Raw genomic sequence first — 17833 nt, forward strand, 5'->3', positions numbered from 1 at the left:
CCCATCAAACACTCCCAGGGAGGGTACAGCACAGGGATAGATACAGAGTAAAGCTCCCTCTACACTGTCCCCATCAAACACTCCCAGGACAGGTACAGCACAGGGATAGATACAGAGTAAAGCTCCCTCTACACTGTCCCCATCAAACACTCCCAGGACAGGTACAGCACAGGGATAGATACACAGTAAAGCTCCCTCTACACTGTCCCCATCAAACACTCCCAGGGCAGGTACAGCACAGGGATAGATACAGAGTAAAGCTCCCTCTACACTGTCCCCATCAAACACTCACAGGACAGGTAGAGCATGGGGTTAGACACAGGATAAAGTTCCCTCTACACTGTCCCATTAAACACTCCCAGGGAAGGTACAGCACAGGGATAGATACACAGTAAAGCTCCCTCTACACTGTCCCCATCAAACACTCCCAGGACAGGTACAGCACAGGGTTAGATACAGAGTAAAGCTCCCTCTACACTGTCCCCATCAAACACTCCCAGGACAGGTACAGCACAGGGTTAGATACAGAATTCATCTCCCTGTACACTGTCCCATCAAACACTCCCAGGACAGGTACAGCACAGGGTTAGATACAGAATTCATCTCCCTGTACACTGTCCCATCAAACACTCCCAAAGTAGGTACAACATGGGCTAGGTACAGACTAAAACTCCCTCTGTACAGATGAAGACTCCAAACACCCAACAAAGATACTGCGTTCCTCATATTGGCCATGTCTCAGTAAGACGACGATTTTATAGCTGAACTCATGTAGTTTCATGTCGCAAGTCCACGCGCACTCGGCAATGTGTTAAGCGTCACCAAACACACTTCAGAAGAATACTAAACTGCTTATTTATACTCACTGCAGGGGTGAATGTATGGGGTTCACTAACACCACACTATTAATTACACTGTCTCTCAATACAACCCTGCATGGGGCTCTAAAAATAAGACACCCATTGATAAATCCGAGACAAAATTCAGGAAAAACTTCTTTACCCACAGAGTGGTGAAAATGTGGAACTCATTCCCAGAGGGAGTGGTTAAGGTGGATATTTAAATACAAATTAGATAGGCAGCTGAAGGAGAAAGGAATATAAGACCATGCTGAGATAGAGGAAGTTGGGTGGAGGTTTTAAGGAGCATTGACACCATCAGAGCTGAGCAGGGTGGAGTAGCCTGTTTTTGTAACTCTATGTAATACAATCACATTATCTCTCAGTATGGTCCTCAGTAGCAGCATAGCATTTCATTTGGTTCTCCCCTGTCCCAGAACAATTTAATAGTTTCTGATAGGTTAGAAGGAGTCGTTGTTTTCTAATATTTATGTAACTAAAGTTGTGTTCCCAACTGTGGGAATGAAACAGCTGCCTGCACGTTGGCAGTGATGTGAATTGGGAAGCAATGATGAAGAAGTATGACTGACATCATCTCACCTGCTCTCTGCCCAGCTCCTGCAGGCCATCATACCCCCAGTCAACGAAAACATTAAACAGCTGAAATTAAACTCAGATTATCACTTCCTATTTTTGAAGCAGCAGTGAGATAAGGCATTGTATTTTTAGCGCTCGGGTTGTTATTTGTAGAAAGCTGACGTCTGTGCTTTGAACAGACCTTTCCAACTTGCTTCAAGAATTTATGAAAATGTTCAAACATCCCTCCACCAACAGGCAGTATACAGATCAACTGGGTTCTCACTTGCAATGGCCCTGTTACTGCAGTGTCCAAACCTTCTCTTCTCAGTCTCTCAGACTCTACTATTGTTACTACTCCTGAATATTCATCCTTCGATCCTAAGGTACCAACATCCTGCACTGCTCACTCGGCCTCTTCTCTGTATCCTCGTTGTGCTGAAATTGAGACTCACTACACTTTGCCCGCTCCATTAATGTGGTCTTTCTCGGGACAGTGCAACTCCTTAACCCACCAAGCACCACAATAAGAACTTGCATTTATATGGCACCTTTAATATAGTAACCAAGCCAAGATGCTTCAGAGGAATGTTATCAGGAGTGCAACAAGAGTCATTGCTGGGGCCTCAGCTGTTTACAATCTATATTAATGAATTAGATGAAGAGACAGAGCAATGTATCAAGGCTTTCTGACGATACAAAGCAGGGTGGAAATGCAAGCTGGGGGGAGGTCACCGAGTCTGTAAAGGGATATAGACAGGTTAAATGAGTGGGCATCAAGGTGGCAGAATGAGTAGAATGTTGGAAAGTGTGAGGTTATTCACTTTGGTCAAAAGAATAGAAAAGCAGAACTTTTTTTTTTAAAGGGGTGAAATTTGTAAATGTTGAGGCTTGGGTGTACAGTACTCATACAAGGAACACAAAGTGTTAGCATGCAGGTACAGCAAGCAATTAGGAAGGCAAATGGCATTGTTGGCCTTTGTTGCAAGGGGATTGGAGTACAGGAATAAAGAGGTTTTGCTACAGTTGTACAGGGTTTTGATGAGACCACATCTGGGGTAGTGTGTGTAGTTTTGGTCTCCATATTTAAGGGCGGGTATACTTGCATTGGAGGCTGTACAGCAAAGGTTCAGAAGATTGGTTCCTGGGGAGAGGGGGTTGTCCTATGATGAGAGGCTGAGTAAATTGAGCCAATATTTTCAGGAGTTAAGAAGAATAAGAGGTGATCTCATTGAACCATACAAGATTCTGAAGGGGCTTGACAGGGTAGATGCTGAGAGGTTGTTTCCTGTGGCTGGGGAATCAAGAACACAGAGCAAAATCTCAGGATAAGGGGTTGATCATTACAGATTGAGATGAGGAGAAATTTCTTCACTCAAAGGGTTGAGAGTCATTGACTGAGATGGAGAGGTTTTTGGTGTCTCGGGGAATTAAGGGATATGGGGAACGGGCAGGAAAATTGAGTTGAGGCAGTAGATCAGCCATGATCATATTGAAAGGCGGAGCAAGTTCGAGGGGGCATATGGTCCACTCCTGCTCCTATTTCTTACCTTCTAATGACATAATTAATAGATAATTCATGGTTCACAACAAATCAAGGGAATTTGGGAAAGCTGCCTCCTCCCTGAATCATTTCATTGCAGCTACCTGACACACAAATAGCAATGTCACTCCCTGGTTTGCCTTTACCCTCCCTCCTAAAGGAATAACTGATGTGTGACAGGTTTAAGACTCAAAGGGGGGAAACAGCAGGGAGTTAAACTGGAGAATGTGACATGAAAACTTACATAGGGGTGGTCCAAAGAGTACGGTGTCCAGAGCCTTCAGCTGAAGCTTCTGCCGGTGACTGCGGTCATTCACTTTGAGTAGGGAGCATGCCAGGGTGAGGTTATTCACAGCCAATCTATCAAAACAAAGATGGTAAAGATCAGAGCCAATGAGGGGAACTGGGAAAGAAAGTGAGACTGAAACCCAACATTGCTTAATCCTTAACTTGAAAATTGCTCTTGTTAAACTTTGGTTGTTCATCAATAAGACTTTAAAAAGATGTTAATTCTCAGGCAAGGCTGGTATTTACTGCTCATCGCTCGTTACCCTGAGGTGGTGGCCTGAGTGTCTCACTCGATCACTTCAGAGGGCGATTCAGAATCAATCATGTTGGTGTGGGAAGGGAGCTAAGACAAGTTTGCAACACAGCTTTCTGCACCAAGTACTTATCCCAAGTATCTTTATCTTCTTCATTTGTGGTATGCGGGCGTTGCTGAAGCGGTGATGCTGGTGGTCCGCCTTCATGACCTGCTGGTAGCAATTCTGATGCATTTCAGTGGCCATTTCAGAGGTCAGCTAAGAGTAAACCCCATTGGTATGAGACTGGAGTCAGATATAGGCCCAGACCGGGTAGGACAACAGTTTTTTTCTTGGGATGTGGGCATTGTTGACCAGGCCAGCATTTGTTGCCCATTCCTAAATGCCCCTGAAGGTGGTGGTCAGGTACCTTCTAGAACCGACACATCCCACATCATGTAGCTACACCCACAGCGCTGTTAGAAAGAGTGTTCCTGGATTTTGACCCAGCGACAGTGAAGGAATGCCGATATAATTCCAAGTCAGGATTGTGTGTGGCTTGGAGGGGAACTTCCAGGTGGTGATGTTCCCATGTGTCTGCTGCCCTTGTCCTTCTAAATGGTAGAGGTCAAGGGTTTGGAAGGTGGTGTCTAAGGAGCCTTGGTGAGTTGTTTCAGTGCATCTTGTAGATGGTACACACTGCTGCTACTGTGCATCAGTGTTGGAGGAAATGAATTTTTGTGGATGTGGTGCAAATCAAGCGGGCTGCTTGGTCCTGGATGGTGTCAAGCTTCTTGAGTGTTGTTGGAGCTGCACTCATCCAGGCAAGTGGAGAGTATTCCATCATACTCCTGATTTTTGCCTTGCAGATAGTGGGCAGGCTTTGGGGAGTCAGGTGATGAGTTGCTCTTCGCAGGATTCCAAGCCTCTGACCTGCTCTTTTAGCCACAGTATTTATATGGCGAGTCCAGTTCAGTTTCTGGTTAATGGTAACCCCCAGGATGTTGATAGAGGGGGATTCAGCAATAATGCCATTGAATGACAAGAGGTGATGGTTAGATTCTCCCTTGCTGGAGATGGTCATTACCTGGCACACGTATGGTCCAAATGTTTCTTGTTACTTACCAGTCATAATTATAAGTTATACAGCACAGAAACAGGCCCTTCGGCTCATCATGTCCGTGCTGACCATCAAGCACCTATCTATTCTAATCCCATTTTCCCGCACTTGGCCTGTAGCCCTTATCTGCCATTTTCCTGTTCCCCATTATCAATTCTTGAATCACATCCTCCAAGGATCCCACGCTCACTTTAGCCACTCTTTCTTTTTACACACCCGTAGAAGCTACTTGTTTTTATATTTCTTGCCAATTTACTTTCATAATCAATTTTCTCCCTCGTCATTAGCTTTTTAGTCATCTGCTGCTGGTTCCTAAAAAAATTCCCAATCCTCTGGCCTACCACTAAATTTCGCTGCTCTGCATGCCTTAGCTTTTGACTGGATACTCTCCTTGGCTACCTTTGTTAATCACGGGTGGTTCATCCTTCTCATCGAGTCATGTCAGGTACACTGCTCTAACCAATGCCAAGCAGGAATTACCCTCAAGGGGGAAAATGAAGAATCATCCAAGACAACATCAAAATGGCTATTTTGTGCATCTCTGATGACCAGGCAAGAGTGACACTGGCAGTGACAACAAGGCAAGGCCTCTTGGCTTTCTCCTCATATAAAGCATTTTTAACACAATACTAATCATCACGTGAAACCACATAGCTTCAGGTCCATGCTAGCATCTTCAGTACCCTTTAATCTAGTTCATGCTACTTCTGCTACACTATCATACATTCTGCATAATTAAATTAAGCATAATACACTGTATAGCAATACATTCAAGGTAATATTAAATCCTCTTATTTTGCTAATGTTCATTAATCACCTAAATCTTAATCTTCTGGTTTCTAATGTAAGTATCAATAGATTCAATAGATTACAATGTTCCCTAATGGCTCAGTGGGTAAACACACTGCTATACCATGTAATAAAAGATTGTCAGGTTAATGCAGCCTTGCTTTGATACCTATCCCATACTAAGGAGATCTCAACTTGAGAGGTGAATTTACCTTTAGCCTTAGTTCACTTGGCTAGGATGCAGAGGCGGTGGCAAAAATCCAAGCCCAAATGTTGTCCAGGTTTTGCTGCATTTGGACATGGGCTGCTTCAGTATCTGAGGAGTTGCAAATGGTGCTGGACATTGTGCAATCATCTGCGAACATCCCCACTTCTGACCTTATGATGGAGGGAAGGTCATTGATGAAGCAGCTGAAGATGGTTGGGCCTAGGACCCTACCCTGAGATTATGTCCCTAATGAGTCAATTTAACAGCTTCACCGTCATTTTTACCAATATCAGTGTTTTATTTCCAGTCATTAGTTTGGTGAAATGCAGCCAGTTTTGGGCCTTTAGCACACATTTATGAACTAGACTGAAATGCCAAAAGAGATTTCACTTGGGGCTTTTAACAGTAGACATGGAAACTGCCACCAACAATCAGGGCTGGAGTCAAAGCCAGATCCCAGGGGTGGAAGGATAATGTACTAATCCAGTGTACAAGTCAAGGCCTTATAACCACTTTCCCCTCAGAGAGCATCCATACAGAATGTACACCGAACCATGTTAACTTCAGAGCTCAGAACTAAACAGCAAATCCTACAACTTCTCCCCATCCTATGCACAGAATTCTTACGAGCTTTTCTCGAGTCCTCACACCCTTCCCAAGGCCTGGGGCCAACCCAGGCTTCTCCATTAATGAGAGCCAAGACTGAAATGAAAGCTTTTTAAGGAGTTAGCAAATTGGATAATGAATGGGCTGACATTAACAAGAAAATGCTGGTGATTAATTACAGTGTTAATTGTACTGCTGAAACCACAGCCAGGAACTTGTCATGAACATGCCTCAGAATCACTAGAAGTGAAGCTGCTTTAAGCAGGGTCTGAATATACACACAATGCCTAATTGTGTAGAAAGAGATTACTACACAAAGCTCAGTAAATTACATTTAATCAAAGTGTCACTAAATGCAATAAATAGTCAAGGCAATAAAAGGAGAATCGTGATTCAACAGTGAACAAAGTACATTTATGGGGAACACGAGAAATAAGAAGTTGTTTCCCTGGATCTAACTCTGAAATAAGGACATAAACACAGACAAGCACGGCTCAGTTACAAACAAAAAGCTACTGCGGATGCTGGAAATCCAAAACAAAAACAGGATTACCTGGAAAAACTCAGCAGGTCTGGCAGCATCGGTGGAGAAGAAAAGAGTCGACGTTTCGAGTCCACATGACCCTTCAACAGAACTGAAGTATAGTTAGGAGAGGGGTGAAATATAAGCTGGTTTAAGGTGGGGGGGCGGGGGGAGAGAAGTTGGGGGGGGTGGTGGTTGTAGGGACAAGCAAGCAGTGATAGAGCAGATAATCAAAAGATGTCACAGACAAAAGGATCAAAGAGGTGTTGAAGGTGGTGATATTATCTAAGAAAAGTGCTAATTAAGAATGGATGGCAGGACACTCAAGGTACAGCTCTAGTGGGGGTGGGGTGGAAAGACTGACAAGGTATTAGTTGTAGATTTAAAAATAATGGAAATAGGTGGGAAAAGAAAAATCTATATAAATTATTGAAAAAAAAAAACCTAAAGGGAGGGGGAAGAAACGGGTTTGGGAGGGGGAGTTTAAGATCTAAAGTTGTTGAATTCAATATTCAGCTCGGAAGGCTGTAAAGTGCCTAGTCGGAAGATGAGGTGCTGTTCCTCCAGTTTGCGTTGGGCTTCACTGGAACAATGCAGCAAGCCAAGGACAGACATGTGGGCAAGAGAACAGGGTGGAGTGTTAAAATGGCAAGCGACAGGGAGGTTTGGGTCTTTCTTGCGGACAGACCGCAGGTGTTCTGCAAAGCGGTCGCCCAGTTTGCGTTTGCTCTCTCCAATGTAGAGGAGACCGCATTGGGAGCAACGAATGCAGTAGACTAAGTTAGGGGAAATGCAAGTGAAATGCTGCTTCACTTGAAAGGAGTGTTTGGGCCCTTGGACGGTGAGGAGAGAGGAAGTGAAGGGGCAGGTGTTGCATCTTCTGCGTGGGCATGGGGAGGTGCCATAGGTGGGGGTTGAGGAGTAGGGGGTGATGGAGGAGTGGACCAGGGTGTCCCGGAGGGAACGATCCCTACGGAATGCCGCCGGGGGGGTGAAGGGAAGATATGTTTGGTGGTGGCATCATGCTGGAGTTGGTGGAAATGGCGGAGGATGATCCTTTGAATGTGGAGGCTGGTGGGGTGATAAGTGAGGACAAGGGGGACCCTATCATGTTTCTGGGAGGGAGGAGAAGGCGTGAGGGCGGATGCGCGGGAGATGGGCCGGACACGGTTGAGGGCCCTGTCAACGACCGTGGGTGGAAAACCTCGGTTAAGAAAGAAGGAGGACATGTCAGAGGAACTGCTTTTGAAGGTAGCGTCATCAGAACAGATGCGACAGAGGTGAAGGAACTGAGAGAATGGGATGGAGTCCTTACAGGAAGCAGGGTGTGAGGAGCTGTAGTCGAGGTAGCTGTGGGAGTCGGTAGGCTTGTAATGGATATTGGTGGACAGTCTATCATCAACCCCCACCTATGGCACCACCCCATGCCCACGCAGAAGATGCAACACCTGCCCCTTCACTTCCTCTCTCCTCACCGTCCAAGGGCCCAAACACTCCTTTCAAGTGAAGCAGCATTTCACTTGCATTTCCCCTAACTTAGTCTACTGCATTCGTTGCTCCCAATGCGGTCTCCTCTACATTGGAGAGACCAAACGCAAACTGGGCGACCACTTTGCAGAACACCTGCGGTCTGTCCACAAGAAAGACCCAAACCTCCCTGTCGCTTGCCATTTTAACACTCCACCCTGCTCTCTTGCCCACATGTCTGTCCTTGGCTTGCTGCATTGTTCCAGTGAAGCCCAACGCAAACTGGAGGAACAGCACCTCATCTTCCGACTAGGCACTTTACAGCCTTCCGAGCTGAATATTGAATTCAACAACTTTAGATCTTAAACTCCCCCTCCCCCCATCCCCACCCCTTTTCTTCCCCCTCCCTTTTGGTTTTTTTTTTCAATAATTTATATAGATTTTTCTTTTCCCACCTATTTCCATTATTTTTAAATCTACAACTAATACCTTGTCAGTCTTTCCACCCCACCCCAACTAGAGCTGTACCTTGAGTGTCCTGCCATCCATTCATAATTAGCACTTTTCTTAGATAATATCACCACCTTCAACACCTCTTTGATCCTTTTGTCTGTGACATCTTTTGATTATCTGCTCCTATCACTGCTTGCTTGTCCCTACAACCACCCCACCCTCAACTTCTCTCCCCCCGCCCCCCACCTTAAACCAGCTTATATTTCACCTCTCTCCTAACTATACTTCAGTTCTGTTAAAGGGTCACGTGTACTCAAAACATCGACTCTTTTCTTCTCCACCAATGCTGCCAGACCTGCTGAGATTTTCCAGGTAATTCTGTTTTTGTTATGGCTCAGTTACTATACAGCATTCATTCTTGTATCTCCTGAGCTGACAATACACAGAGGGTATCTACCCTCCATCTTCAGCCCCACCCCTCCACTGTCCAAATGACACAATCCCTTTTGTGGCGACCTGGAAGAGGGTGGTGGGGGGTGTTCTCTCAGACCAGGTGCCACACCTCACAGACTGAGTATACATTGTAAGACACGCATGGACCGCATGATGTCAGGGCTGCTCTCTCAGTATGACTACAGGTTGAGACTTGCCCTCGCCCCGAGCAAGGACTTGAATACTGTCTTGTGTGTTTAGTTCTCACTACTGTTTACAGTGTTGTGCTGTGCACAGGATCACGCTATGTTTATCAATGACCAAAACAATTTGAGCACAGTGGTTTTGAGATGCAAATGCTGTATGGCACTACTTAAGACATCCCAGGACCCGAGTGAGTATTGTGGAATAAGGGGAGAACCCTGCCAGTTGCCTGTGCTCACCTTTCCTCTCCTTTAGAACTCAGTTTACTCTTGGACATTTGGTTTCAACTGAAGCAGTTGCCTGGGTTGTTCTATTTACACAATATGTACTTCAGCCAAGTGATACCTTCCTTTCGATGCAATTGATGCACAAAGGCAAGCAAAGCTGTCAGCATGATGATTCTGAGATAAACGACACACAGTCTCTGGCAGAAACAGATAGATAGCTCTTTCTGTTCAGGAGTTAAACCACACCCAGAGGTTGTCAACACAAATCTAGCAGCACTACCAGAATGAAAGAAGCCTAAAATTTAGCCTATAAGGTTCAAAGGTGGGTAGAGATAGGAGGCTGGTTTAAGAATCCGGATGCTCAAATGGAAAAACAACATGACTAATATTCTCAAGAGGGTAAATGCAAAGCCAATGTCCCAAATAGACTCTGTCATTCATATCCAGCTGGTAATTTGCCCAGCCATCATATCCAAAGTCAGGCAATGAATCCAATAGGCTTGGTGCCCTCAGCCAGGGGCATTTAAAAGATAAAGAATTTTCAGGCATAAAATACCAACCAGTTCTAAACATGGACTTCTGCGGTTCAAGGTGGCAGCTCACTAGCATCTTCTCAAGGAGAGTTAGGCATGGGCAACAAATGCTGGCCCAGTCAGCGATGCCCACATCCCATGAAAGAATTTTTAAAAAATGAGTCCCAGAGGGTCAGTGCTGAGGGAGTGCTGCACTGTCGGAGGGTCAGTACTGAGGGAGTGCTGCCCTGTCAGAGGGTCAGTACTGAGGGAGTGCTGCCCTGTCAGAGGGTCAGTACTGAGGGAGTGCTGCCCTGTCAGAGGGTCAGTACTGAGGGAGTGCTGCACTGTCAGAGGGTCAGTACTGAGGGAGTACTGCACTGTCAGAGGGTCAGTACTGAGGGAGTGCTGCACTGTTGGAAGTCATCCAAAACTCTGCTGCCCCTGTCTTTCCTCACACTCAATCCCATTCACCCATCACTCTTGTGCTCTTGGTAAAGCAAAGCCTTAACTTCAAAATTCTTATTCTTGTTTTCAAATCCCTCCATGGCCTTACCCCGCCCTCTATCTCTGTAACTTCCTCCAGCCTCACAAACATCCCCACCCTGCCGAGATCTCTGCACTCCTCTAATTCTGCCCTGCTGAGCCTCCCTGATTTTTATCACTTCACCAACGGTGGCTGTGCCTTCAGCTACCCGAACCTGAAGCTCTGGAACTCCCTTCCTAAACCTCTCCAACTCTCTATCACCTTCAAGGCACTCCTTAAAATCTACCTCTTTGTCCAAGCTTTTGTCCATCTGCCCTAATATCACCTTATATGTGGCTCAGTGTCTAATTTTGTTTTAAAATGCTTCTGTGAAATGCCTTGGGATGTTGTATTATGTTAAAGCTACTGTATAAACCCAGGTTGTTGTTATTTTTGCTGCACTGTCAGGAGTGCCATCTTCAGATGAAATGTTAAACGACGTCCCCAACTGCCCTCTCAGGTAGTTAAGATCCAATCCTCACTACTTAAAGAAGAGCTGAGGAGTTCCCTCCATTGTCTGGGCCAATACTTATTCCTCAACCAACAGTCACTTAGAAAGATTAACTGGTTGCTATTACAATTGTGCTTGTGGAAGCTTGCCGCATGACAATTGGCTGTCATGTTTCCTATATTACAACAGTGACTACACTTCCAAAGCACTTTACTGGCTGTAAAGCTTTGGGATGTCTTGAGGCAATGACAGGTGCTAAATAAACACACGTTCTTTTAAATATTTTTGACTTTACACAAGTAAACCTGTAATCCAATCTATAGGAGTCATTACAAATTCTCTATTTGGCAGTGTTATAATACTGGTGGGGAGACGGTGACATACTGCATAGTGGTAATGTCACTGGACTAATAATCCAGAGGCTCAGGCTAATGCTCCAGGGGCAAAGGTTCAAATCCCACCATGGTAGTTAGTGGCATTTAAATTCAATTCAATCAATTAGTCTGGAATTGAAAGCTAGTCTCAATAATGATGACTATGAAGCTATGATCGAATGTTGTAAAAGCCCATCTGGTTCATTAATGTTCTTTAGGGAAGGAATTCTGCTGTCCTTACTTGGTCTGGCCTAAACGTGACCCCAGACCCACAGTATGGTTGACTCGTCACTGCTCTCTGAAATGGCCTAGCAACTCAATCAGTTGTGAATGGCTCACCATCACTTTCTCAAGGGCAATTAGGGATGGGCAATAAACACTGGCCTTGCCAGAAATGCCTACATCCCATGAAATAAAAATAGAGATAAAGATTCAAATTTATTAGAACTAGTGAGAAAAACTCCTCTATTCTGCACTTGTGATCTCCCACTTGTGCTCTAGTGGGTGTCGGGTGCCACTATTAATTTAATCTTTCTCTAACCACCGCCCACATCACTGTCAAGGAAGTAATAAAATTAATTTGCTTTAAAAATCATCAGATAGCAACTCCCCCACCTTATTTCAGAAAGTTCTCGAGAACTCTGTATTGAAATAAAAAAAATGCAAACAAAGACTGATTGCGTGATCTGTGCTTCTGTGAAGAAAACAGTAAGTGTCACAAAGATGTGCCAATCCTAATCCTTAACCCTATTTCTCATCTACATTCTACTCCTCAGCAACATGATGCAGAAGCGCAACAGGTTCCACATGTATGCTGTCAACACCCAGTTCCCTCTCAGCACTATCTTTCTCAAGCCCTCTACTGTCTCTAACTTGTCAGATTGCTTGTTGGCACAGCGCTGAATGGGCAAAAATTTCCTCCAACTAAATATCAATAAAACTGAAACCACTGACTTCAGTCCCTGCCACATGTACCCTGTGTTACCGAGCCACCGACTCCATTTCTCTCTGGCCATTGTTGGAGGCTGAACCAGGCTATTCAGAACCTCAATGTCTTATTTAATCCTGAGAGAGGGTTTATGCTGTTCCAATTCTGGCCTTTTGCACATCCCCGATTTTAAATGCTCCACCACTGGTGTCTGTGCCTTCCGCTGCCTGGGCCCAAGCTCTGGAATTCCCTCCCCAAAACTCTCCAACTCTCTTTCCTCCTTGAAGATGCTTCTCAAAACCCATCTCTCTAACCAAGCTTTTGGTGACTAGTCTTAATATCTCACTTGGTTTGGTGTTGAATTTTATTTGGAATCCTATGAAGCACATTTGGACACTTCACTCTGGTAAAGAAGCTACATAAATAATAGTCGTATTTGTGAGGAGTTTCCAGATCCTCCATCACCAAGATAGCCTATTTCCACCTCTGTATCATCACCCAACTCAGCCCCTGCCTCCATCCTTTTGCTGCTCAAACCCTCGTCTGTGCCTTTGTTACCACTAGATGTAACTTTCAAATGTTCTTCTTCTGGTTGGCCTCCAATTTGCCACCCTCCATAAACCTGAGCTTCCCTGTGTCCTTACTTGCATCAAATCCTATTCCCCTATCACCCCTATGCTCATTGACCTATATTGGCACCGAGTTAAGCAATATCTTGACCTTAAAATTTTCATCTTTGTTTTCAATTCCCTTCATGGCCTCAATCCTTCCTATCTCTGCAATCTCTTCCAATCCCACAACTCTCGGAGACCTCCACCTCCAAAATTCTGGAATCCTGCTCATCCCCGATTTTCATCGCTCCACCATTGATAGCCATGCCTTCAGCTGCCGAGACCCCAAACTCTGGAATTCCCTCCTTAAACCTCTGCACACCTCTCTCTTCTTTAAGTCGCTTCTTAAAACCTACATGCTTAATTAAGCTTTTTTACCACCTATCCCAATATCCAATCAACCAGGTCCTTAAAAGCCACAGGTTCCATGAAGCAAAGGGGGCAAATAAACAGGCGCTCCCGATGTGTAGACACTCCTGTCCAGTGCTGATACAACACTCCCTTCAGCCAATAACTGGGATCTGTTGTCAAGGGAATCACACACATTGTTTGAGTGTCCTGCTGTCTCCACAGGATCCCTGCCCCAGAAAATCACTTGCTTAGTTTTTTTTAAATTAATTTATGGGGTGTGGTCAGCATTTATTGCCCATCTCTAATTGTCCTTGAGAGGGTGGTGCTGAGCTGCCTTTTTGAACCACTGCAGTCCATGTGGTGTAGATACACCCACAGTGCTGTTAGGCGGGCGGGGGGGGAGGGGGGGGGAGTTCCGGGATTTTGACCCAGCGACAGTGAAGGAACGGCGATGTATTTCCAAGTCAGCGTGGTGAGTGACTTATAGGGGAAATTTGAGGTGGTGGTGTTCCCATCTATCTGCTGCCCTTGTCCTTCTAGGTGGTAGTGGTCGTGGGTTTGGAAGGTGCTGCCTAAGGAGCCTTGGCAAGTTGCTGCAGTGCATCTTGTAGATGGTACACACTGCTGCTACTGTGCGTCAGTGGTGGAGAGAGTTGTGGAAGGGGTGCCAATCAAGTGGACTGCTTTGTACCGGATGGTGTCAAACTTCTTGAGTGATGTTGGAGCTGCACTCATCCAAACAAGCAGAGAGTATTCCATCAAACTCCTGACTTGTGCCTTGGTGATGGACAGGCTTTGGGGAGTCAGGAGGTGAGTTACTCACCGCAGGGTTCCCTGCCTCTGACCTGCTCTTTGTAGTCACAGTATTTATATGGCTAGTCCAGTTCAGTTTCTGGTCAATGATACCCCCAGGATGTTGATACTGGGGGATTCAGTGATGGTAATACCATTGAATGTCATGGGGCAATGGTTAGATTCTCTCTTGTTGGAGATGGTCATTGCCTAGCACTTGTGTGGCACAGATGTTACATGCCGCTTGTCAGCCCAAGCCTGGATATGGTCCAGGTCTCGCTGCATTTGGACATGGACAATACCTGAGGAGTCGCAAATGGTGTTGAACATTGTGCAATCATCAGCGAACATCCCCACTTCTGACCTTATGATGGAAGGAAGGTCTTTGAAGAAGCAGCTGAAGATGGTTGGGCCTAGGACACTACCCTGAGGAACTCCTGAAGTGAAGTCCTGGAACTGAGTTGATTGACCTCCAACAACCAGAACCATCTTCCTGTTTATAGGTATGACTCCAATTTAGTATGAAAGATCCCACTTCAGATCACAGCACAGTTGCTCCCATGAAGCTTCTGTCCCTCTTTCCCCAGATGCTGACTCTGAAAGTTGTGGGTTCAAGACCCACTCCAGAGACTTGAGCACATAAACCAGGCTGACAATCCCAACAGTACTGAGAAAGTGCTGTACTGTCAGAGGTCCTATCCTTTGAAGATATGTTAAACTGAGGCCTCATCTACTCAGGTGTATGTAAAAGACTCCACTGCACTGTTCAAAGAGAAACAGAATTCTCCCTGCTGTGCTGAGTCCAATATTTATTCCAATATTTAATTTGGAGTCATAACTCGCACAAAGGAAGATGGTTGTGGTTGTTGGAGGTCAGTCATTTCAGCTCCAGGTCATCACTGCAGGAGTTCCTCAGGGTAGTGTCCTAGGCCCAACCATCTTCAGCTGCTTCATCAATGACCTTCCTGCCATCATAAGGTCAGAAGTGGGGATGTTCGCTGATGATTGCACAATGTTCAGCACCATCTGCGACTCCTCAGATACTGAAGCAGCCCATGTCCAAATGCAGCAAGACCTGGACAATATCCAGGCTTGGGCTGACAAGCGGCAAGTAACATTTGCAGCACACAAGTGCCAGGCAATGACCATCTCCAACAAGAGAGAATCCCCCACTATCAACATCCTGGGTTACCATTGACCAGAAACTGTACTGGACTAGCCATATAAATACTGTGACTACAAGAGCAGGTCAGAGGCTAGGAATCCTGCTACAAGTAACTCACTTCCTGACTTCCCAGAGCCTATCCACCATCTACAAGGCACGAGTCAGGAGTTTGATGGAATACTCTCCATTTGCTTGGATGAGTGCAGCTCCCACAATGCTCAAGAAGCTCAACACCATCCAGGATAAAATAGCCTGCTTGATTGGCACCACATCCGCAAACATTCACTCCCACCGACGCACAGTAGCAGCAGTGTGTACCATCTACAAGGCGCATTGCAGGAATTCCCCAAGGCTCCTTTGACAGCACCTTCCAAACCCACAACCACTACTATCTAGAAGTACAAGGGCAGCAGATAGACGGGAACATCACCACCTGCAAGTTCCCCTCCAAGTCACTCACCATCTTGACATGGAAATATATCACCGTAGCCTCACTATCGTTGGGTCAAAATCCTGGAACTCGCATCCTAACAGCACTGTGGGTGTACCTACACCACATGGACTGCAGCGGTTCAAGAAGGGAGCTCACCACCACCTTCTCAAGGGCAACTAGGGATGGGCAATAAATACTGGCCCAGCCAGCGAAGCCCACATCCTGTGAATGAATAAAAAAAATTTGAGGACATGGTAGCATAGTGGTTTGGTCAAAGGATTAGTAATCCAGAGGCCCAGGCTAATGGGCTCAGACCCCTTCAAGGCACCTGGTGGAATTTAAGTAAAATTAATAAATCTAGAATTAAGAGAGAGCACCAGTGATGCAGACCATGAAGCCACTGCAATAAAAAATCCACCTGGTTCACTAAGGTCCTTTAGGAAAGGAAATTTGCCAACATTTTCTGGTCCAGCCAACATGTGACTCCAGATCCACAGCAATGTGGTTGACTCTTAACTGCCCTCTGAAAAAGCCAAGCAAGCCACAAAGTTCAAGGGCAATTAGGAATGCGCAACAAATGCTGGCCATCCCAGTGATGTACACATCACAAAAAAAATCTTAAATAATAAATAAAACTAATTATAATATAAAAACAAAAATGCTGGAAAAACTCAGCAGGTCTGACAGCATCTGTGCAAAGAAAAACAAAATTAAAGTTTCAAGTCCATTCTGACTCCTCTTTGGAAACTAATTGTCAAATCTGGCCATTATGACATGCCTTTAGAGGAAGCTTGCTGTGCTCATACTGTTTGCCACATTTCCTACATTATAACAGTGAGTAAAAGTACTTCACTGGCTGTAAAGGGACATCCTGAGTTTGTGAAAGGGGCAACAGAAATAAATGCAAGCCTTTCTTTCACTAACCCTGCACTTATAGAGCTCCTTATTGTGTGTTTCAAACATCTTAAAGCACTTCACATACAATCCATTACTCTGACATGCCATAAGCAAGTACAGCAGCAGGATCATTTCCTTTTCAGCATCCAAACCAATTTTACTTTAAATGATGTCTTAATCTGAGTATGGTAAAACACTGAACTACTTGCGCTCTCTTCATGTGCATAAACAGTAAGGAGATGAATTAACCACTTGCTGTTTTAAATGTGGCCCACTAAAGAGGACTGCTACCAGGATACTGGGAGAACTCCCTGTTCTTCAGCTAATAATGCCATGGGATCTTCAGTGCAGGACTCCCTCAGCACTGACTCTCCGACGGTGCGGCACTCCCTCAGTACTGACCCTCTGACAGTGCAGCACTCCCTCAGTACTGACTCTCCGACGGTGCGGCACTCCCTGAAGACTGACCCTCCGACAGTGCAGCACTCCCTCAGGACTGACCCTCCGACAGTGCAGCACTCCCTCAGGACTGACCCTCTGACAGTGCAGCACTCCCTCAGTACTGACTCTTCGACGGTGCGGCACTCCCTCAGTACTGACTCTCCGACGGTGCGGCACTCCCTCAGTTCTGACCCTCCGACAGTGCGGCACTCCCTCAGTACTGACCCTCCCACAGTACAGCACTCCCTCAGTACTGACCCTCCCACAGTACAGCACTCCCTCAGTTGACCCTCCCACAGTACAGCGCTCCCTCAGTACTGACCCTCCCACAGTACAGCGCTCCCTCAGTACTGACCCCCCCACAGTACAGCGCTCCCTCAGTACTGACCCTCCCACAGTACAGCGCTCTCTCAGTACTGACCCTCCCACAGTACAGCACTCCCTCAGTACTGACCCTCCCAAAGTGCAGCAACCCCTCAGTCCTGGATTAGTCTCTGGAGCGGGACTTGAAAGAAGAGCCAAGCTGATAAAGCAGGATATTAATTAGATAACATACAAGGTTAGGATTTCTATTGCAACAATGAACATAAGACCACAGAAAGGTATTTGCTGGATTAGGGAATAAAACACAACACACCATTTATTGAATGTGACAATCATGGGTTTCTGCATTAACATTTTGGCGTTTCTTCCGGAGAGACGTGCAGCACAAAAAGAGGTCATTCGGCCCATCTAGTCTGTGCATGCCCCAGCTCTTCATATTTAGCCTGTGCATATTTAGTCTGTTCAAAACCATTATCCATGTTAGACAAATACTTGAAGGAACTATGAGGAAAGAGGCAGC

The 17833-nt window shown here is 45.6% G+C and overlaps 1 protein-coding gene across 7 annotated transcripts in view; it reads right to left on the bottom strand.

Moving 5' to 3' along the window:
• LOC144682545 (stromal interaction molecule 1-like) overlaps positions 1–17833 on the bottom strand; it is a 158087-nt gene that overhangs the window by 52084 nt on the left and 88170 nt on the right. For all 7 annotated transcript variants that reach the window (XM_078544976.1, XM_078544974.1, XM_078544972.1 and 4 more), the window contains exon 5: positions 3203–3318. In XM_078544976.1, coding sequence (XP_078401102.1) covers positions 3203–3318 — 116 coding nt within the window. The remainder of the gene's footprint in view (positions 1–3202; positions 3319–17833) is intronic.

The sequence above is a fragment of the Cetorhinus maximus genome, chromosome 7 (assembly GCF_964194155.1).
Source record: "Cetorhinus maximus chromosome 7, sCetMax3.hap1.1, whole genome shotgun sequence".
Lineage (NCBI taxonomy): Eukaryota > Metazoa > Chordata > Chondrichthyes > Lamniformes > Cetorhinidae > Cetorhinus > Cetorhinus maximus.